Here is a 23,266-nt window from a genome sequence, read left to right as displayed (position 1 = left end):
CCGCGAAAGAAAGAGACACGATTTGTAAAAATAAACAGGAACGATTTAATAAAGAGCATGCAAGCAGTAACACGTCTGCACCGATTCAAGACATGGGCAGAACTGTCATTTAGTCACAATAAATAATCTTCGTTCCCCTGGCAACGGGGAACCGAGACTTCGGTGCGAGCCGACAGCTTCACGCTGCTCCGTATACCGGGCGTAACAATATAGTATTTGTTGATTTATATTTATTTTTGTGAATTCTAAATTTGAGGATGTTTTAGGTTCTGTTAAAACAGTCATCAATTAAAAAATTAAGAACATATATTAAATAACCAACAGTGGAATAAGCATCATGGAGTCAAATATACATCAAAATCAGAACAAAAGTAGCAATGAAGAAAAACCCTGTATTAGACAAACACTAAATTCACAAACTGAATTCAACTTTAACTATTTAAAAAATAATTTAGACAAATTAAACTTGCCAAATGAAATGTGGTGTCACACAAAAGGAAACGACTTATTTTTTGGAGTTCAAAAAATAGAAGATGATGCTACTATAAAAAGAAGTGTAGCAGTTCTAAATAATATGAGTGTCAAAGTATTTATAATTAACAAAATAATTCCTTTTTCAAAATTTATTAAAATTACTACGTTCGATGAATTCAACGCTCTTTTGCATTATATTTACAACTTTTCTTGTAAAATGTAATAAATTTTAAAAATTAATTGTACATAAAAATTTTATAACAATCTAATTCTAAAATTAATTTACTATATTCTCAACAAAGATCTAACCGGTTGTTCTATTTTATATGTCAAGCAGTCAAAATAATACTGACAAGGATGAGATCAAAGCGTTACAAACAACGCGCGCCACACAAACGCTATAGTACTGAATTTTTTCGCAAGAAGCGCTAATGTTCCTTTTGGCCAATTTTCGCATTAGTTCGGCCAAAAGTCGTCCCACCTTTCATATACAGAGCTTAGTTTCCTTAAACTACTCCGTGCTCCTGACGTATTACGTTCGGATTCCATGCAGTCCATTCTTTTAGTTAATTCTTACATGGCGTTTAATAACATGAGAGTAGTGTCGTCTCGCAGCAGTGATGGGAATTTTAGCTCCGAGCAACATCGATGTTGCTGGAGTGGGGAACCACGCACACACGCCAGCGTCCTGTCGGTGAGCGCGCTTCGTTCGGCCTCGCTCGGCTTCGCTCGGCTTTCAGAAGAGGACAGATATATATATGTTCCGTCTTCGTCGCACCGAGGCAGCTACGATTCGTAGGCGACGAGTGGTAGCCTTCGAGTTACGGTGACTAAGACGAGTGCTCGCATCGTGCGAGCCGCGTGAATCGCGGGCACCAAGATGCATGTTTTTTTTACAGGCTGTATGTTAGAATATGATGTGGTCTTCCGCACTACCCAAGAGGTGCCACTTACAGTGCGTTAGGTTTTTTAATGTGGACCTTCGCCAGTAGCCATATCATACCACATTTCTGAATTGTCCAACGCGCAAGGTGTCCGACAAACTTAATATTAAATTGTTAATAAACTGTCTAACACGCAAAGTGTCCGACAGAATGCGTATACTATATGTAGGAAGGATAATTTTTTACGGGAGTAAATGAAAAAGAAGAGCGGCAATATTAATTACTTAAATTTTTATTTTAATTTTAAATTATTTAATTAAAAAAAAATTGATATATCTTTGGGCCGCCCTGGCCTCGCATGCCGCCCCGGCCTCGCATGCCGCCTCGGTCTCGCATGCCGCCCCGGCCTCGCATGCCGCCCCGGCCTCTCCAAAAACTTCCTCGCGACCGTCCGGCCGCGTAACCTCTTTTTCGTTTTTCTAAAATGTATAAATAAAAAAATAAGTATATACTAAATATAAATAATAAATATGAATTTAAATATTGTTATTACTTTGCTGCTTCTGCTGCGGCTGCGGCTGCTGCTCCTGCTGCTGCGGCTGCGGCTGCTGCTCCTGCTGCTGCGGCTGCGGCTGCGGCTGCTGCTCCTGCTGCTCCTGCTGCTGCGGCTGCGGCTGCGGATGCGGCTGCGGATGCGGCTGCGGATGCGGCTGCGGCTGTTGTTGCAGTTCTTCCTGCAACTGCTTACGTTTTTGTAATAGAGCGGTAATTTGGTGCTCTACCTCCACGAGCCGCTCTAACGCACTATTTTCTAAAAAATGAAAAAAGTATTAATTTTACAATATATGAATTACAAAAAAAATAACAATTATGTATATTACTTACGAGGATTTTCGCTCATCTTTAGACGATTTCGCTCGCTTTTAGACGTCTACTGCTCGTTTATAACTTTGTAAGCGATTATATACAATACATTTGTTTTGCCCTAAGCTACGAGCGCTTTGTGACCGCGAGCAGAAACAATAAATAAAAAATTATTATATATACTGAAAGTACTTCTACAGTTAAATTAGTATATATTGACAGTTTATTTGCTCAATTGTAATAGTTTTTGTGAGAAATAATTATTACAGAAAGCTGCAACAGATTGTAAGTCTTTTCAATTTATTTTTATTTTTCGTATCTAATATTTATAATATATAAAACATTAAAATGTGCGATTTATTGAAAAAGAAAGCTAAGCGAAGCTTTGTTGAAGCTTGGCTTTCTGATGATCGCTATAAATCTTGGATACGAAAAGTTCCCTCAGATGATAGTTTATATCATTGTATTATTTGTAAAAAAGATTTTTCGTGCAATACATGTGTATCACGACATGCGGATTCTGCGTGTCATAATGAGAAAATTAATGAAACCGATTTTGAAACAAATAATGACGCAAACGAGAAAAATATTAGTTACGGGGCACGGCAAACATTCCGACAACAATGGTTAGATATTGAAATATTTAAACCATGGTTGCGCGAAGTATCACATAATAAAAAATTATGTTTTTGTACATTTTGTGAAATATATATGGTGGTTAAATTATCGAATATTTATCGTCATGCAGAATCCGAAGTACATATTATTAACAATGAAAATAGAAAAAAAAAAAGATATAAATGATATGTGTGACAAAAATATGAACGTGGAATCACTTGTGCCGTTTGATGATGAAAAGAAGGCAGCAGAAATTCGATATGCTGCATTTATTGCTGAAAAAAATATTTCATTCGAAACGGCACAAGATATTCTAACATTGTTTAAAGAAATAGGAAAGGATTCTAAAATAATAAAAGGCATGACAATGAATAAAAAAAAATGTAAAGGAATTATTTCCAACGTTTTATGTCCGATAGAAACAAATCGTGTAGTTGACATATTACAAAATAATAAATTTTCAATTTTTGTAGATGAAACATCAGACATTTCGAATCAGAAATGGATGACGTTTCTTGTGCGGTATGTTGATCCTGAAACGTTAGATAGTCGTTCACAATTAGTAAAATTAATAAATATTGACGCAAAAAATAGCAGCGCGGAAAAATTATTTGATGCATTTTTAAATGAAATGTGGAAATTGCAAATTCCATTTCAAAATATAATTGCTATGTCATGCGACAATGCACATGTTATGGTGGGCAAATATTCATCTTTTAAAACAAAACTTCAAAAGTTTTGTCATAAATTATTAACATTTTCATGCCCGTGCCATTCCGCAGCTTTAATTGCACATAATGCATGTAGTAAAATTCCAGAACATTGCGAAGAATTTGTTAAAAAAGTAGCAACTTTTATCAACAGTAGTCCGAAACGTTCGGCTATTTTTGAAGAATTTGCTATAAGTTTTCAGGAAACAAACCGCAAAATTTTAAAGTTGTCAGATACACGATGGCTTTCTCGGTATTCAAGTATTGAACGACTTCTTGAGTACTGGAATACTCTATTTCTGTTTTTAACTGAAATAGTAGTAAATGAAAAAACAAAATCTGGAGAATATATACTTTCTATAATGCAAAAACCTGATACAAAAGCTTACCTATTATTTTTAAAACATATTTTATATCATTTTAATTCTTTCAATCTCTTTTTCCAAAGCCTAGAAACAAGAATCCAAGTATTAAACAGAAAATCTTTAGAATTTTTATGTGGCATTTGTAGAAATTTCTTAAAACCTGAGCTATTAAGCAGTTTAAAAGAAATTGATATGCCAGAGTTTGATAAAACAGAAAATCAAATTTCAATAAATGAAATATATTTAGGAGAAGAATGTCAAATATATCTAAATAATTTAATTACGGAAGGACATGCAGACGTTGTTGCAAACATTCGACGAGATTGTTTGCAATTTTACGTAACAGCTGCACAAGACATTTGTAAAAGACTACCAATACGTGATGCCTTTTTATCAAAATTAAAAGTTTTTGAATTTAATACGGCTTTACGCGATAGTAATAGAGAAAGTTCATTTCGTGATGTCTCTTATATCGTGAGCACCTTTGGAGGCTTTGATGAAAAAGATTTGAAGAAAGAGTGGTTTGCATTATACAAAGATTTTTCAGAATCAGATAAAGATTTGTTAGCAATATTAGAGTTTGATGAATTGTGGAAAAAAATTTTAAAAAGTCATCGATATCCTAATTTAAAGTCTGTCTTGAATGCTGTTAGATCATTGCCAAATTCAAATGCCGATTCCGAAAGAATCTTTTCCTTTTTACCAGATATAAAAACTAAAAACGAAACAAACTTGCACCTGCAAACGTAAATGCTTTATGCGTGTTTAAGTCAGCATTAAAAGCGAGAAAGGAAACCGCTCTAAATATTAACATCAATGAAGAGCATTTATCTTTAATGTCAACAGACAAATTATATTCTATATGTCATAAAAAACAAGAAAGTCATCTAACATTATATACTGCAGATGATTGTGACATGGCTGGTCCTTCCTCGTCTACAATGCTATAAATAATTTATTTATGAAAAAAAGAAGTTTAATAATTATCAATTCAATATTAAGTTTGTCGGACACTTTGCGTGTTGGACAGTTTATTTATTATTAATTCAATATTAAGTTTGTCGGACACTTTGCGTGTTGGACAGTTTATTTATTATTAATTTAAAATTAAATTTGTCGGACACTTTGCGTGTTGGACAGTTTATTTATTATCAATTTAAAATTAAATTTGTCGGACACTTTGCGTGTTGGACAGTTTTTTTTTTATCAATTCAATATTAAGTTTGTCGGACACTTTGCGTGTTGGACAGTTTATTTATTAACAATTTAATATTAAGTTTGTCGGACACTTTGCGTGTTGGACAATTCAGAAATGTGGTATGATATGGCTACTGGCGAAGGTCCACGTTAAAAAACCTAACGCACTGTAAGTGGCACCTCCTGGGTAGTGCGGAAGACCACATTATATTCTAACATACAGCCTGTAAAAAAACATGCATCTTGGTGCCCGCGATTCACGCGGCTCGCACGATGCGAGCACTCGTCTTAGTCACCGTAACTCAAAGGCTACGATTCGTAGGCTACGAATCGTAGCTGCCTCGGTGCGACGAAGACGGAACATATATATATCTGTCCTCTTCTGAAAGCCGAGCGAAGCGCGCTCACCGACAGGACGCCGGCGTGTGTGCGTGGTCCCCCACTCCAGCAACATCGATGTTGTTCGGAGCTAAAATTCCCATCACTGTCTCGCGGGTTTGTTGATTTCGGTTGTGCGATAGGCGAAGAGTGAGCATGTTCGGATTGCTCCTCTTCTTCTATATTCTCTCGGGGGGTAGAGGCACTACCCAAAACCTCAGGGTTTTCTGTATCGTGTCCTTGGTCGGTTATCGTTAACATGAAATTCTTTCCGTTAGCCGTGCGAATAGTGGTGTGTGCGGAGGGGCGCGTTCGTCTGTCAGGTCTCTCAATATTTTCGTAAGTGGCTTCTGTCAGATCGTCGTCGAATTCGTAGCTTGATTCATTAAAAATGTCCATATGCCATGTGGCAGTGGGTTTTGCAGGGTTTTGTTTTCGCGACTTTTAAATTAATTTTTTTTTTTTAAAAGAAAAAATTTTGTATATCACGTTTATGCGCGGTTGCGTTTTTTTTTTTTTTTATTGGGATAGCGTCTGCCCTAAAGCAGGAAGTCAATCGTGTTCGGGCCGAATTTTTTGTGCATGAAACGTCTTTTGTTCATAAAATATTGTTAACTTACATAAACAGTATGTAACGCATGCTGTTTTCTGCTGGGTCTGCTTTCTGCTTCTGCTTTGCTTTGGTGGGTTTGCAACGTGAGTTGCTTGGCTGTCTTGATCGTTGACTGTGTCCTCACCTTTATTCTTTTTGTTTCAGTTATCTTCTATCAACAGCACCGTTCGGTGTGAGCGGGCGATATGGAGCTGCCTCTTTTTCGGGGGGCGGATCCCACCGTTGCCACCAATTTGTTGCACCGGAGTGGTGCACGGAGTCCGTCCTCCGAAACTTACACTTACTTAGTGTAGTCGATAAATAACTATACGTGCTTTTGATTTAATAAGTAGTAGTACTTTTATTCCCTTCGCAGTATAATATTTATATATATCGGCGATAGAGTTACGAGTCGCTAGTCCATAATTCTCGGACTGTCTTGCACGAGCTTCAGAGCTCGTGCATTTTATAATATTAATTTTAATCCTGTCAGCGAAATCGCAGAAGGAAGTGGCCGAATGCCCTACTGCCTTCTGCTGATAGTGCGTAATAACGAAAAAGCTGACAAGACTACATCGTAGGCTTAGCAGATTCCAACGGTTTGGCAATCTGCTGAGTCTTGTATAAAATCTAGCGCACGCAGTGGTCAATGACCAGCGCGGCGTGGCGGGTTACAACAGACTGATCGTGCCATACTTGAAAATAGAAAAATAATTTTTAAAGGTGATTCTATTGAATCTAGATTAAAGGAGATATGTGATTTTATTAATAATCGTTTATTGGATACTGTTTGTCTATTACCTACTCGTCATATGTGTGACGCTCTTAATAAAGCTATGTTAAGTTGCATTGAATCGAAAGAGATATTACTAATTGCTGAAAATACAATTAACTGTACTTCATATTAAAAAAAAAAATATTAAAAGTATTATCAAATAATGACAATAATAATTCAAAAACTGCTGGACTTTTAAAAGAAATTATAAATAAAATTGGAGCAAAAGTTATGATAAGACGTAATATCGATGCTTTTTTGGGTTTAGTGAATGGTACAATAGCCACAGTAGTTTCAGTTGTACGAGATGTATCTACCGATTGTGTTAAAAAAATCAAACTTCTTTTATTCTCAGAATTAGAATATTTTATTGAGAGAGTGATTGTCAAATTTGAAGTAGTGGATAAAGCATTTGATGTCAGAAAACAATTTTTACTTTGTCTGAGTTATGGAATAACTATTAAATGTCAAGAATTGAGTTTACAGACAACTATTATTGATATAGGCAATTCTATATTTAATTGTGATCAATCTTATGTTGCATTGTCTCGAGTAACAACTCTGGAAGGATTGCATTTGATTAACTTTGATCCTTCCAAAGTGACAGTTGACGAAAAAACTATTAACAAATATAATCGACTAAGATATAAGTACAAACCAGAAGCAGAAAAAATTACTATGCAAAAAGAACGTCGTCCCAAAGTGAAAGATATTCTATGGATATTGTCTAAACTAGTCGAAGCTGTTCAAGAGAATGGCCAACAAAATCAAACGTTACAAAAAAATACCACATGGATTTTACGTGATTTTCAAAATACAGACAATGTCTCATGTTACGCTAATACAGTTATACAATGTCTATTTCATTTAAGTGCTATTAGAAAGCAATTGCTTAATTGTGATAAATCAAATATTCTACGTATGTTAATGCATTGGTATGAATATGGAATGAGTAATTTAAATACATATGATGTTCGACAAGATTTAAGAAAATTGTTTTTGTTGAATGTAAAATTAGATAGAATCAAGTTTTTAACAACTTTGTGTACAAGGTACGAGTGTATAAGAGAATCAGTAGAGCATGAGGTAACTTCTACTACTCGGTATGTTACTTGTTAATATTCAAAAACAATTTATTCTAACAATTTATTTATTTCAATACCTATTATTAATTTTAAGAAAAAGAGCTACAATTTACAAGATTTATTTAATATTATATACTCACATTGGTCTCAAACTGATAACGGGTTTTGCGATAATTGTACAGGAAATAATATATTGTTTAAAAAGAAATAACGTTGACGAAAGATATAATTATTATTCATTTTGCAATATTTTTGTCAGAAGAAGATAAAATTGTAAAAGCAATACGTAGTTGTAATATATCTTATATTCCAACAACTACAATACTAATAGCTGAAAAATCATATAAAGTTATGAATGCTATATTTCATTATGGTTCTAGTATTGAAGAAGGAAATTATAAAAGTATTTGTAGAGAACCAAATAGTTGGATTGAAATTAATAATGCGCAAATTAAAAAAAGACAATGGCCCAAAAGTACTAAAGATTTTTATATACTTTTTTTACAAAAAAATGATAGAAAATAAATTTATTTAACAAATTGCATGCATGGACCAATAAGTAATCAATAATTAAAAAATTAAAATCAAATTTTATTGATATTTAGATATGTTTTTACTAAAGTGTAAAACAGATTTTTCTGTTATATATTTTTAAAAGATTATATATAGAAAGCAATCGATTGGACCAATGTTGAGATTAGAAAATATCAATATCTCTGAATAAGAAATCTTACGAAATGATTAAAATATTGGTTACTATACGCAGATAGAAAGCTGCTGTGCGCCGACAAAAGGCTGCTGTGCGTCGATAAAAGGTTGCCGTGTGCTTGAGACCGATATTTATAAAAACGTTACAGGTGTCAAATGTAATATTGCAACGGAGAAACGAAAAGTATTAATTTGATGCGTTTCACGAGAATGGGCGTTGGATGGGGCCCATTCTATTTTATATGTCAATCATTTTCTCAGAAAAAATCATCAAAAAGTATATAAGCTTTTAAAGAAACCTATTTAGAAAGCGATTGGTTGGAATGTTGTTAAAATCCGAAAATCTCAATAGCTAAGAATAAATAACATAGTGTAATAACATGGTCAGTTTCGCTGCATGTTATACGTAACGCAAAATACTATCGTGTCTCTAGATTGATATTATCCCCCAAAATTATTCTCCCCAAAATAAAACATAGAATGTGTATTTTAATATCACCCCAAAATTACTTTTTTTTAAAAAAGGGTATAAAAAGCGCCAAGTATAGACGCGTGAAAAGCATCCTCGAAAAAGTTTTTAAACAAAATCAAGATTTTTCCAAAAAAAGACTACCTTAAAATTATATTTCCTAAAAATTAGACTCCACTAAAATAGAATATAAAATGTGGACTTTAACTACAAAATTTCTTTTTTTAAAAAAAAGGTATAAAAAAGCGCCAAGTACAGGTGCACGAAAAGCATCCTCGAAAATATTTTTAAGTAAAACCAAGACTCTTCCAAAAAGACTACCCCAAAATAAAACATAAAATGTGTACCTTAATATCAAATACTCTTTATAAAATTAATGAGACTGAAGAAACTAAAATATTATATTTAAGCAAATCCAAAACTATCCCCAAAATTATATTCCCCCTAAGTAGAACATAAAATGTGTACTTTAATACAAATAATCTTTATAAAACTAATAATCAAATAATTACGCCGAAAACTGGAAGAAGCTAGAAAATTATATTTAAGCAAAACCAAAAGTCCCTTAAAAACAGACTCTCTCAAAATAGAACATAAAACGTAAACTTTAATGTCAAATATTCTTTATAAAACTAATGAGATCAAGTAATTGTGCCAAGAACTTGAAGAAACATGAAAATTATTTACAAAAAAATGAAATTCCCCCAAAAGTAGACCCCGAAAAAAGACCACAAAAATAGAACATAAAATATGTATTTTAATATCAAATTATCTTTATAAAACTAATGAGATCAAATAATTACGCCAAGAATCTAAAGAAGCTAAAAAATTTTTTTAATATTACAAACAAATGTGGAATCGTACAAACGTAGACCTAGGTTGGCTTGGATAAAACGTGATTAACATTACAAACCCATGTGGAACCGTACAAACGAACCTAGGTTCACCCCGGTAATAAAACGTTAACATTACAAACCCATGTGGAACCGTACAAACGTAGACTTAGATTCGCCCCGATATGATATAACATGGTAAAATATAAAGAAAAAAAGGCCATAGTATTTTATTTTTACAGTTGTCTGATGAAGTTGTCATTACTCATTGCTTAAACGTCTTAAACGCAAATCTGAAATTTATATTATACGCAATTAGCATTTTTACAGTTTTTTACTTTATTTTTCATATTAAAATAATAATAATATTTCAAAGTTACGCGATTAATTGCGATAAATTTATAAAACAAAATAGATGTAACTCTTACCTGATATTTTAACCTTATTAACCTTGTTTAGAGAGCGAGAGCTCACCTTCGGGCGACTTATCTTATCAACTTATCAGTCTTATTATCACTTAACTTATCACTTAATCTTATCACTATATTACTTAACACTTAAACACAGCTGCATTTAACTCGCGTTTGTAGTAATACCAGTAACAAATCCTTGTTGAATTAATGAATTCAATAATCAGTAATGATAATGACGAATGAAACACGTAAACGACGTAATCTTTGGTAAACAACGCAATAGCGAAAACGTGGTACAGTCATTGACAGAAAGGTTGCAACACTTGAAGTTAGGGACACGATTTTAGAAATAGAAATTTGATGTGAACCACTGCATTCGCTTATGCGGCGCTTCACACATATCAAGCGCCGCATAAGCGAATGCAGTGGTTCACAACAAATTTCTATTTCTAAAATCGTGTCCCTAACTTCAAGTGTTGCAATTTTTCTGTCAATGACTGTACATTACGCGGAGAGACGAATAAAACGCATGCGCGTAACGCTAAGAGCCAATGAGCAGGCCCAATGCAAACGTGGTCTAATGGGGATACGGACAAATCGCGAGCAGCCAATAAAAATCACTGCACACCACGCAGGCAAGCGCGAAAATATGAAATAAGCAACCAAATATCAGAGACGAAAACTAATGTATGTAATATTATCTATTATCCTTACCATTATCTTTTTAATAATAACTATTAATGTAACTGCTACAATTAGTTATTAGTTATTAAAAAAATGTAACTAAATTAAGATACAATTACAGAAAGAAACAAAGGAACGAAGTTAAGTTAAAGTTATTGAAAAAAAGTAACTGTAATTGTATCTTCGTTACAAGTAACGAGTTACTTCCCAACTCTGTCAATCTGCACTATATAGAGGCACGAAAACGAAAAGGACTTTTTTTGAAACGACGTTGATGACAAAGACGGCGTTTCTTAATTTTATTTTACTCTCAAAATAAAACTTCGTTGTGTGATGCAGATGTTTATTACCAAAGAGTCCTAACATACATGCACGCACATGTTTTTTTATCGCTTTCAGATTTGCGAATGGTAAGGCAAGAAAAAAAAACAATATATTAAAGAAAACACGATAAAATTAAGTCGGATAATATAATAAAAGGCAATTGAACAGACAAGTAATATGTTTAAAAAGTTGTGTCGATTGGTCAATCATTTTTATGTGAATCACTTCGACATAGTTCGGTGATCATTGAATCAATAATCGTCCAAATATGTTGCACCTTTCAGATCCTCTAACCGAATTCTGTTCTTACCGTTTCTTAAATGAATTGAGTTTGATTCAAAGTTAGGTAAATAAATTTCATTGCTCCTGTAGGGAGTCTAAAAAAATGCCACCAATTAATTCTATCTGAATTAACGTATATTATAAAAATTCTTAATCTGTTTTTATTTTAGTTTTAAACAATTAATTTAATTATTATTTTTTATAAGTATTTTTATTAAAATTTAATAGAAAAAGAAACGAATTAATTAAATTAAAAAGAAATACATAGCAAATTAAATATTTTCTCAACTGCTTTTTAGTGTATACTAATAATTTTATTAGTCTGAAATATCAAAAGTTTTAACTTACGTTGTCAAAAATCGCAATCATTAATCTGGGCACTCGACAACCTCCTTCGTCGCAATTTATAGCGCGCATAACAGGCAACGGTACCGAACGTTTTCTCGCCTGCATACCTCGGCATTCCGGGTGATAAGGATACTTCCTGCAACAGCAATCGCGATTACATTTTACTAATCTTTTAGCGGTACAAAAAAAAATAGAGCTTATTAGTGCGACACTTACTCGCAGTCCACTGCATCGACCCATGACTGATAATAGCACAGAAAAACAGCAAAAATGATTAAAAATCGCGGCACACATGTCTGAAAAAAATAAAGATTACGCTCTGCGTAAATAATATTTTTTTTAAGTTTATTATTTTGGTTTGCTCCAAATTTTTTAACTCTTCCATTTGTTTGAAATTTAGGAAATAATTTCTTATATATAGATTTAAAAATTATCGGTGCGGATTACTTTTCTCTACGGAGAGCGATCGGTTATTTGAGACTCTTGATATTTACTTGATGTATTGATTATTGTTCTTGCAGGCTGATATATTTATTCTGGGATGTTACAAGCGCTTATCCGCTATCATAATTTATATTTAGGTGAGCAGGTTGTTACGATCGCGTTGTTGCCAGGTTCGAGTCAGAAGACAATTTGTTTTCAAAATTATTCATATCATTGGCGGATCAATTTTTGTGGGGGAATTTTAACATGTTACGACTTATCGAGTGAAGTTTGCATCGATCATTATCGTTAAAAACGTCAAACTTCTTAGTTTAACCGCTTCAAAAATTATTCCGCTTAAAAAGTATCGGTACGGCTTCGCTTCGGATATTGCTTTGTCTTAGATATTGCGCCGCACAAAAAGTTTACGTAATAGAGCGTAATAAAATTGCGTAATACTGTTGCGTAAATTCATCTTTAGATTGGAAAAATATTCGATTTCAAGTCTTTTAGCTCTAATCGGTGAGATTTACGTTTACACACTCGTATGTCTCTTTTATATCAAAAAATTCATGGAGTTTCCATGTCCGGCAACTAATTTATTGTTTAATAGAATTATAAAACAAGAAATCAAAGTATAGCGGTATGTAAATTAAAAAAAAAATTCTTTTATTTTTTTAGATTATGTAGTGTTGGAAGTAATTCTACAAATTTTTCAAAGCAATTTTTCCGAATTATGTTAAGAGAACTGTTAAGTTAATCTTGAATTTCGCGCTTATGTATGGGCTTCATAACTAGATGGCACGAATGTCCCTCCTTGACAACGGTTTTGTTGATTTCCTTAGCAACAATCTCGCGCGTTTTTTTCTTTACTGTTTTATCTTCACTTCTTTTTATGAAAGTGTATAGCGCAGACACATTCTAAGTAAAAGTTTCTTTCAGTATATATATTACCTAAAATTCGCTCTTATTTAGAATTTCTTACCAAGAACACAATTATCAAATTTTTGTTGTTGTTGATTTAGGTTTTATCGCTGTCAATTTTCTCATAACATTTTTTTTTTAATGTAAAAATAAATTTCTGTTATTTTTTAAAAATGTACTTAAAACTTCAGTACAAACAATCATAAATCTTTATCCCGATACCTGTTTATAGTCAATCAATAAAGAAATAATTGCATCTAGCGAGCATTTTTATTTCTCTTCCTTTGTTTCCTTTTTCCTCCCTTTTTCTCATTAAGAAAACTTATCAGCATCTTACAATGATGCATCTCAAGCGAAAATAATTTTTAGCTACTAATCAACATATGTTTATAAAACAAATGAAAGTGTTTCCTATTTTAATGTAAGACGAGAACTTTCCGACACATAATAAAAACATATTTTAACGAATAAACTTTACGTCAATCTTGTTTATTATTATTTTAAAATACTATTTTATAGTTAGGATAAAGAAAGAAATGTTCTACAAATACAAAACAATGTTAGACATTTCTAATACAATTTTTCCTTGCTCAAAAAACCCGTTTATAAACTGACTTGAAACTGCACTGAAATATGCAATAATAGATGTATTGACAAAAGGCAATTGACAAAAGGCAATTAATTCATTTTCCATCACGTACGTCAGTAGAAATTCCAGACCTTCAAAAATTTTTATCTTTTCTTATTTATATCGAAGAGTTTTAACTCATCGATATTTTTTTTTTTTCTTTTGTTTGCACTTTAGATCGGTTACTTTTCGTTACAGGTTCAACTTTGATTATATTTTAATGTACATTTCTCTTATTTTTTATTTCTTTTTAAATATTGTATTTTATAAGTTTCATAGAGAAAATGTGAAGAATGTTTTATATTGTTTTTGTTAGATGTAAAGTTTTCCTTCTTAAAATTATAATTACAGAAGTTTTGATTAAATGTGGGTTACATTCAATACTGATTACTTGCCGATTGAATTAATTAGTAATCAATATATGTATGTATATCTTTAAATAAGTTTCGTATAAAGAAAAGATAAAGCATACTTAAAAGATTCCGCCTGATTGTTATTGTGCAAGAAGTTTTGTTTTATAATAACAGTATAACACCAACGCCATTTTGATAAGCGGGATAATTCTCAATACCGCTTCCAGACATGTTAGTTCTCGAGAAATGTTGCTTCTACATTCAACATAAAATATCTTAAAATAAAAATATATTTTTAAAGCATTAAAAAAATAACATTTTTATAAAAATACTTTAAAAAAGTTATAAAAAAAAACAACGCGATTACTAATACAAAAAAGACTTCGGTTTCCAAAGTGCTGCGTGGTAGATGAGTAAAGGATTGGTGTGCAGTAAAAGTTGGTGGTAAATAGTAAGGAAATAGTGTAAGTGGAAAAAAAGGGCTAGGGAGTAAAGATAAAAAAGGAGAAAAAGTGAGGAAGTGGGGATAAAGGTGCAGGGCTCAAGAAAAAAACAAAAGAAGATGTGTAAAAAAATAAAAGTAAGGTTAGAAGAAACGGGATGAAAGAGTGAGTGAGAGGACAGTTGATGAGAGTAAGAAAGAGCGATGCAAAAAAGAAAATAAAATTGAAAGGAAGTGTAGTGAAAGAGAAAAAAAGAAAGAGAAAAAGTGAGGATAGAAAAGTAGAATTATAAAGAAAAAGGGAATGATCTGGAGAGGAAACAGAAAGGGTAAAGAAAAATTAATAAATAAATAAAGTGTAAAAAATAGAAATTGAGAAGACGGTGAGTAAAGCCGAAGTAAGATAAGAGAACAAAGCAAGTAATCATAAACACAGGTATAGGTTCAAACAAAAGAAAAAGAGCAACAACAGAAAAGAAGACAAAAAAAGCAAAATAAGAAAGAAATAAGGTATAAATAAAGAAGAGAAAAGTGGTTTTCGGAGGGAAAAAAAGAGAGTGAAAGTTTGGAAGAAATCAAAGACTACTTAAAAAAAAAAAAAGAATGATAGAATGGGAAAAAAAGGGGAGTTTAGTCAGTTTAGCAAGAGCAACAAGACGGCAAGACCACCAACTGAAAAGACAGATATAGATACAGATATAGAAGGAAAGAAAGAGAAATTAGTGAAATTAATGAAGGAAATGAGAATGGAAGTAAAAAAGTCATAAAGGAGCTTAAAGAGGCCAACAAGGATATGAGAGAATTAGTAAAATTGAGAAAATATATATAGAAATAATGAAGGAAAAGAGAGAGAGAGATACTTGGGACGGAATTATGACAAAAGAGGTAAAGATGGATGAAATACATTAAAAAATGATAGGAGTATATAGTAATTATAAGGAAGAACAAAAATAAGAAATATTACAAAACAGGATAGTGAACGAAGAGAAAAAAAAAAATGATAATGAAAGGGAATTTCATCACAAAAACGGGAAGTAAGAGAGAAAAAACACAAATAAGAGAAGACAAAGAAGAAGAAATAAGAAAGTCAAAAGATAAAAAAATTAATAAAATGGAAAGAAGAATGATAAGAACAATAGAAGAAACGAGGCGGCCAATTTTAAAAGGAGGAGTAAAAGGGGCGAAGAAGGAAATTGAACGTATGAGGGACCAATAAGTGTATCGATGATTAATTACGTAATGGAAAATGAGAACATGTAGGAAGAAATAAAACAAATAGAAATCAGAAACAAAATAGATTCAGATCACTTTTCGGTAATAGTAAAGATAAAGGAAAAGAAAAAAAAAACAGAAAAAAGAAAGAATAAGAAGAAAATGGAGGTAGACAGAGAAAGAAAAGAGAGAATTTGAAAGAAAAATTGAGAGAATATGCAGTGAGAAGAAAGAAATTGAATGGAAAGAAGTAAAGGAAGAAGTAAAAAGAATTTTGAAAGACAAAGAAAAAAGGAAACCGAATAAGAGGTTGGTGAGATGAGAAATGTAGAGAAAAAAAAGGACACGGAAAGAATTGTAAAAATGTAAAACCGGAAAAATAAAAAGAGTGAAATACAGAAAAAAGAAAAAAAATTATAATAATCTGTGTGACAGGAAGAAAAAAAGGAAACATAAAAATGGATAAAAATATCGAAAAAAGTAGAAACGAAAAAATAAACTTGAGAGCTAATAAACAGGGAAAAAAAGTGGGGAGGAGGAGGAGATGAGATAGAGATGAAAGAATGTAGTTGTATGAGACGTATTTCGGGAGGACACTTAAAGGAATTGAGCAAAGAGTGGTGAAAAGAAGAATGAAAAAGAAAATAGAGAAAGGGGAGAAAAAGATAATAAAAAAAGAAGTCGCAAGGGCTCTGAGGAAACTAAAAGACGGAAAGACGATAAGAGGTGATAAGATATCAGGAGAGGTATAAAAATATAGGAGAAAAAGTGAGAGAGTGGGTCTGGAAGTTATGCAATAAAGTATGGAACGGGGAGAAATGGATAAAAAAATAGGAAAAAGAAATTGTGGTGCCGTTAAAGAAATAACAAAACAGAAGCAAAGTAAATAATTTAAGGGGATAACGATTATGTTCACCTTGTATAAGATCTACACAATGATACAGTTACGCCCGGTTCGGAGTTCGGCGCGCTTGGGTACGTAGATCGGCGCGAAGTTTGTTACGCCTAAAGACGGTTGCTTGCGAGTGAAGATTTCGCGAGCTCGTTCGCTCGATCCCCGTTGCTATGGGAATGGATAATGTTTATGTTAATATTCAAGCGAGTCTTTTCCGTAATTTTCGACGGGTACTGACGTTTATAATTTGTTGTTGATTAAATACAGCTTGTCGTTCTTTTTTCTAAAATCTGAATCAGTTCTTTCGCGGCGCGAGAGTGCCGCGAGTGTAAGTAAGTGCGAAAAGTCGCGAGCGAGTGCGCGGAGACGACCGAAATTTCTTCCGTACAGGCTAAACAATACTAACAGAGAGAGACGGTAGAAGAACTAGAGACAAGAGGGTTACTCAAGAAAGAAAAATTTATAATATTGTTATATTGTTTTGTTACGTCCTCGGACTCCACATCTCCTTTTTTCCGACACGCGTTCAATAAATTAGATAAAAGGAGTAAACCGTGACTGTTTGGTGACGAGAGAGAACTTCCAAGCTTCCAGAAGAAATAATTTAAACTTTGAAATCCTTATCGCCGGATGCTTAAATTAAACTCAGAACAATCACGCTATAGATGCCGACGGAAATCTAAACAAAAAACTCTTCAAGGGATATTAAACTAATAGGGACCCAAAACGATTTAGAATCAATATCTAATATCTGGCGATAAGTGAAACACTTGAGATCGCGGTTATACCGTGGCTCCGAAGTATAAGCAAACAAAGGGCGCGAAAATCCTGCGGTCATAAGAATATGACACGCGACCGGATCCCATAAACAAACGTGACCCGGTGATAACGAAAAGGGGCCCTTAAGAATTTTGACCCAACTGTTAATGATAATATTCTGGAAGGTTGGAAAGGGAAGCCATGCGGGCGGAGTTTGGTACGACCGAAATTTTTCTCTCGGGCCAATAGATATCGGGAACTCCTCATCACTAATTAAAAACCTAAGGGCGAAAACTAGAGCTTAGGAAAATCAAAGAAGGGATGAGATCTGAGTAACCAATAATTAAGAAAAAGGAAAAGTGGAGGGACACGACTGGCAAATGAGAACACCGACTTTTTCAAAAATGAAAACCCGGTGCTAGTCCTCCCCGTTTCCGAGGTTATAAAACCGCGTGTCTCGGCGGGACTCGCTCTCATTCAGTCTCTGAATCATCTCCATTCGATTAATCGCCTTCGCAGTTAAGAAAAAGTGACTTGTGACTCAACTAATAAAAAGTTTGTCCAGGATTTGTCCAAGAACAACCGAAGACAACAAGAAGTAAGTCTCATCATTTATTTAACCTTTATTTCCTCCTCCCCTTTGAAACGGTTCCACTAAAATTCTAAAATTTATATCTCCGAAATGAATGACGTGGGTATTGCCAGAATGCCGTTCGTGTTTTCCGAATTAGGCATCTCTCTAGAATCCTTTGAATTCTCTGTTAACTCGACTCGGTTAATGGGTCTCCTCTTGTCAGAGGTTGCGATATGCCGCCAGTAAATGGTGACTATCAAAACTTTAACTTGAGTAAGGGTCCATCCGGTCAGGGAAACCGGAAGAATCTCTAAGGCGATGTATAGAGAGATCCGGAAGGAGGAATGCGGCGTGATGCCCTGACATTTTTCCCACTACAATTATTTTGTTAAATCAAATTCAAATTGATACTTTTTAGTGGAATCAAGAAATCTTCGGTTGATTAAGAAAAACCGTGCCCGGAGGAACCGGAAGATCCGGGAACTACAAGAATTAGTTAGAAGCTTCTTTGTCCAATTCTTATTCGCGGCGCCGCCAAGGGAGGTCACACCTGAATTTCCGAAACCAAGATCGGAGCGGCCATGGTCGCCTCTACCTTCCGTACCTCCCAATTCGCCGTTTAACGGTGAAGATTCGGAAACAGGGGAGAACACTCCACCTCGAACACCATCACCATCGCGTTCGAAGTCTACCACGTCGTCCGAACCTGAGTCGGAGCTGTTCCGCCCTACCTCTCCGTCTTATACTCCTGATATTTCCCTGAATTCCTCCGAACCTTCTCTTGGAGCTGCTCCTAGAGCATGCTCCTCGCCCATCCCGTCACCGATTCCTTACCCTGGGGAACCCGAGAAGGTCGGCTCCTTTACTGAGGACAAAACCGTCTCTTGGCAAGAGCCTGACAGCCCGGAACATTCCCCTTCCCCCGCCCCGAGTGTAGAGTTCCTCGAGGAGCAAGAGGAACCGAGAGCGGTCGTTGACCCTCTCCTCAAGCTCCTCCGGAGGACCTGCACTCCGTGGACGGATTCTGTTCCGGAAAGGGCCTATACCATAGGCCCTGACTACTTTGATTCCGAGGAGATCAGGAGGGAAGCCAGGAGGGCGACTCCTGACCATAATATCCTTATTTACTATCCCGGGGTGGAACACCTCTTCCTAGCTCCGATCAGGCTCATCGAGCGAGTATTTCCGAGGTCAACAGCTCAGATCTCGGAAATAATTGAGATCGACCTAGAATAATTTTATTACACACAACCTACTACACTGTATATACACTTATATTCATATTTGTTAACTTTTAATTTTGTTACCCTTTAAATTATTGATACGTTTTCTTTTCTCTTTCTTAAAAATGTTCAGAATATATCTTTTGTTAAGTCCTATTCCTCTTTCTTTTTATATAATTATTTCTCTAAACTCATTTAATTTGTTTTTATACTCTAAAATTGTATTTAATTAATATTAAATTCATCGGCTACATTACTGAGAACTCAGAATTACTTATTTCAATTTAATCCAAATATTCTTTGTTGCGAAAAATCACCTCCGGTTCTGTCCCAGGGAATAAGAATTAAATTTCTTTCCCTAAAAAGAACCAAGATAACGCGCTAGTTCCTTCTCGTAACCGTTTCGAACCCATTCCTAGCGCGTTTACGCGTGGCACTTCTAAACACGTGCCACGCAAGGATCGGCTGTTACGTCACTCTCCAAATCTTCCTAAGCACCCGAGGAGCGGTTAATAAACTCCTACAAAATACTTACATCCTTGACGTAACAGTTTGTTAATCTTCGAAAGGCTTTCAAAACGGTAAATAGAGAAATTTTAATGGAATGCATAGAAAAGAAAGATGTGAGAAAGAGATTTATAGAACGATATAAAGAATTGATAAGAAAAACAAGATACAAGATAAAAATAAAAGAAGAAAAAAATAAAAAATTTTTGACAGGTAAGGGGGTAAGGCAAAGGTGCCCATTACATCCAATTCTATGTAATATTATAATTACAACCTTACAGTTAGAGTAGACTAAGAGAAAAGAAGAATGGGGAGGTGTGAGAATAAAGGAATATGAGATATATACGTTAAGCTATATAGATGATATTGTACTGTTGGCGGAAAAAGAAAGAGAGATAAATACAATAATGGTGAGGCTGGAAAGATACCTATAAAAAAAGGATCAGAGCTAAATGTGGAAAAAACTAAAATAGTGAAATGTAGAAGGGGAGAAGAAAGGATAAAGAAATTCAGTAAAGATGAAAAGGAAAAATGTCGAAAGACAATGTATAGTATATAAGTATTTAGGATACATGTTGAAAAGAAACGATGGGTAAAAGAAACATGTGAGAAAGAGGGTAAAAAAGGCGGCGAAAGTCATTAAGAAGTATGTGGCATAGGAAAGAGGAAGTTCAGAGATAATTGGAAGAAAAGATTATGGTTATTTGATGCTTTGGTCTGGTCAGTAATGAGATATAAAGTAGAGATATGAAGTAGAAAGAATAGAAGCAAATAGAGAGAATATAAAAAAGATATTTAAAATGGATTTTGGAAGTGAAAAGATGTACGCCGAGATATGTTACATCCCAAGTCCTTGGCAACAAGAAACTCAGATATAACAGGCAAGGTTCTGCACGCGCGATGCGAAACCGTCGAATCTGCAGAATTTCTCCAACCAGGCCACTCCTAAATTTTCGGTCAGCTAGGACGATTCCAGAATATCGCGGTTGCCACTCGCGAATTGTTGATCGCTATAATTTTTGACTTAGCAACAATCGATTATATTAGCAGTGGCCTGCAAGCCGCGACGGGCAGTCTTTACTCGGTCAAACAAGGCACGTACCTCCATCCGTATATCTATCTAACGTGCAAAGTATAATCAAGGACAACGCCGAAATAAAACAACGATTAAATTACTAACAATCTACATCTTTATTTTCTGCCGCCTACAAAACATCCTGTCCGGAGAATAAACCCCACAGAACCGGCTACGATGCAACAGATATGGTGATAGAGGAATTGCAAAGAAAAATATTGAAAGCAAGAATGAACAGAATAGCATGGGGATATGAGACGAGACTTATGATGAGGAAAGGAAACAAAGTTGCATGAAGATATAGAGAAAAAATAAAGGTAAGAGAGAGAAGAAGAGTAGAGATGTCAAGATGGGAAAAGGGAAAAAAAGAATTCTTTGAAAAAAAAGGAATAAAGAAAGAAGAGATAAGGGAGGAAAAATGGATGAAGGAAGACTAGTATAAGGAAATGGAAAAGAAAGAAAAAGAAGAGAAAAAAAAGAAAGAAAGGAAAAGATAATGCAGTCAAAATGTAACAAATGGTATAAATGGGTAAAAAGCGAAGAAACTTCAAGTTATTTAAAAGAAGGATGAAGGAGAGAAGATGGCAAAGAATGGCAAGCTATAGACTGGGTGGGAAAATAAGGGGTAATTAACAGTGATGTGCGTTTACACATTAAAAATTAATTCTTTACGTCTGATGTAAAAAATGTACGTAAAAGATACGTGAAGATTGTAAGGATTATGTAAGCAATGTAAACAATGTAAAGATAAAAAATAAGGTTGGTCCAGTAATTTAGAATAAAAGAAAGTATATTTGTTTTATTTATTATCCCTGCCTTGAGAAAGATGCCACTCGTGCAAAATAACGGAGTTTTGCGGGAATTGTTGTAGACGCCACATTAATTTTATTATAATTTTATTACTTGGCAAATTTTAAGTTTTGATTATGTGTAACATGTTCCTAAAATATAAAATAGTCGAGTAAATATGTATAGACGTAATCTTTCACGTCATCGCAAAAAATTTTTTTTAGTTTGAAAAAAATTACATCGATATTTTTATTTAAAAAAAACTGTTTTTGTTTTCTTCTTTTCCCAAAAAATAGTTTGAAATTAATTTAATCTACTCTATAAAAATAGTTGGATTGTCCCGTAGCAACGCGGTGCGGAGAACAGTAATTGAGGGTAGTCGTAAGAATATTTTCACGTGGAGATGTATGAAACGAGATGCACTGTTCACCCTCTAATTTTTACTGCTTCCTTATTGCAACAATAAACTCGAGTACACGCGTTTGATCCACAACGCGATCGATGACTACTAATTTTCCATAAAAGAGCCGCTTTCCAACTTTTCATCAAACTTTTTATGATCTTTGATACAGATACAGTTTTCGCAACTGCATGTTATTAAATATGTTGGTATTTTTTAAATTAATCTGCATTTTTGTTGGGTAGAGAAATTAAATGAAAACGTCATTTAAATCTTCAGACGAAAAAAAAATTAAATAAATTAATAATTGAATAAAGAAAGGAAAAAATAAAAATTGGTGGGAGAAGATATGAGTCAATGATTTGCAATTGATACTCACGATTGTCATGTTGCTGGTGAAAGGGTTTTCTGCTCAGATTTTCGCTGTTTAACTTTAGTAGCGTCGGTTCCGTATCTTCGGAAGCCTACCTCAGTTTTCTTTTTCCCTTTCTTTACCAAAAGCGGATCTCGTTACCACTGACAGTGCCGGTGGACCGTAAAGACTCGGATGAGATTGATAGCCAAAGGGGTACGTCTCGGTATCGCTAAATAGCTAGAAGAGACTACAAAGAGCTCTGAAAGTTTCGAAGTCAGAGGGCGAACGATTGATGGTACTCGCGCGGGTCACATTTATACCGCAAGCACATTCTCTTTTTTTCTCGCACTCTCTCTCCCTCTCCCTCTCTCCCTTTCCCCCCCCTCTCTCTCTCTCTCTCTCTCCTAACCTCCTCACCGCTCTTTGCTACCTCCTACACTGTTCTATCCCTTGTTTTTCATTAAGCTTGTGAAATCGAATCGGCTCTTTCTAGTGGGCGCTACATATCCACCTCCACCTTTGCTGATTGATGTACTCATTCCTCCTCCACTCTTCTTCCTGCTTATCCGAGAGTACATGGCACCGTGTCCTTTTATGTCATTATTATTACCTCGGTCTCTATCAAAAAGGTATGATAAGCAAGAGAAAGAGAGAGAGAAAGAAAATGAAGAGAAAGAGACAGTTAAAAAAAAGAAAAATCAAAT

The 23,266-nt window shown here is 34.3% G+C and overlaps 2 protein-coding genes across 2 annotated transcripts; one reads left to right on the top strand and one right to left on the bottom strand.

Annotated features, from left to right (window-relative positions):
* Positions 1-3,042: 3,042 nt before the first annotated feature.
* Positions 3,043-4,665, top strand: LOC139112151 (SCAN domain-containing protein 3-like). Its single transcript, XM_070672967.1, has one exon. The coding sequence runs from the start codon at positions 3,043-3,045 to the stop codon at positions 4,663-4,665; it is 1,623 nt and encodes a 540-aa protein (XP_070529068.1).
* Positions 4,666-11,505: 6,840 nt separating this feature from the next.
* On the bottom strand, positions 11,506-22,869 carry LOC139112234 (uncharacterized). The gene is made up of 4 exons (XM_070673125.1): positions 22,587-22,869; positions 12,220-12,299; positions 12,004-12,139; positions 11,506-11,750 (listed from the first exon to the last, which is right to left on the bottom strand). The coding sequence occupies exons 1-4, from the start codon at positions 22,593-22,595 to the stop codon at positions 11,625-11,627; spliced, it is 351 nt and encodes a 116-aa protein (XP_070529226.1). The 5' UTR covers positions 22,596-22,869; the 3' UTR covers positions 11,506-11,624.
* Between the last annotated feature and the right edge of the window lie 397 nt (positions 22,870-23,266).

Source organism: Cardiocondyla obscurior, linkage group LG27 (assembly GCF_019399895.1).
Source record: "Cardiocondyla obscurior isolate alpha-2009 linkage group LG27, Cobs3.1, whole genome shotgun sequence".
NCBI lineage: Eukaryota > Metazoa > Arthropoda > Insecta > Hymenoptera > Formicidae > Cardiocondyla > Cardiocondyla obscurior.
Note: the sequence above shows the minus strand (reverse complement) of the source record. Positions and strands in the feature narration are given on the sequence as shown.

What these genes read in the sequence shown, in the direction of transcription:
- LOC139112151 (XM_070672967.1), top strand. Translation starts at nt 3,043, where the DNA reads ATGAACGTGGAATCACTTGTGCCGTTTGATGATGAAAAGAAGGCAGCA.
- LOC139112234 (XM_070673125.1), bottom strand. An exon ending in GTCGATGCAGTGGACTGCGA is followed by an intron (nt 12,140 to 12,219) that starts GTAAGTGTCGCA and finishes TTGCTGTTGCAG; the next exon opens with GAAGTATCCTTATCACCCGG. An exon ending in TGATTGCGATTTTTGACAAC is followed by an intron (nt 11,751 to 12,003) that starts GTAAGTTAAAAC and finishes GCATTTTTTTAG; the next exon opens with ACTCCCTACAGGAGCAATGA.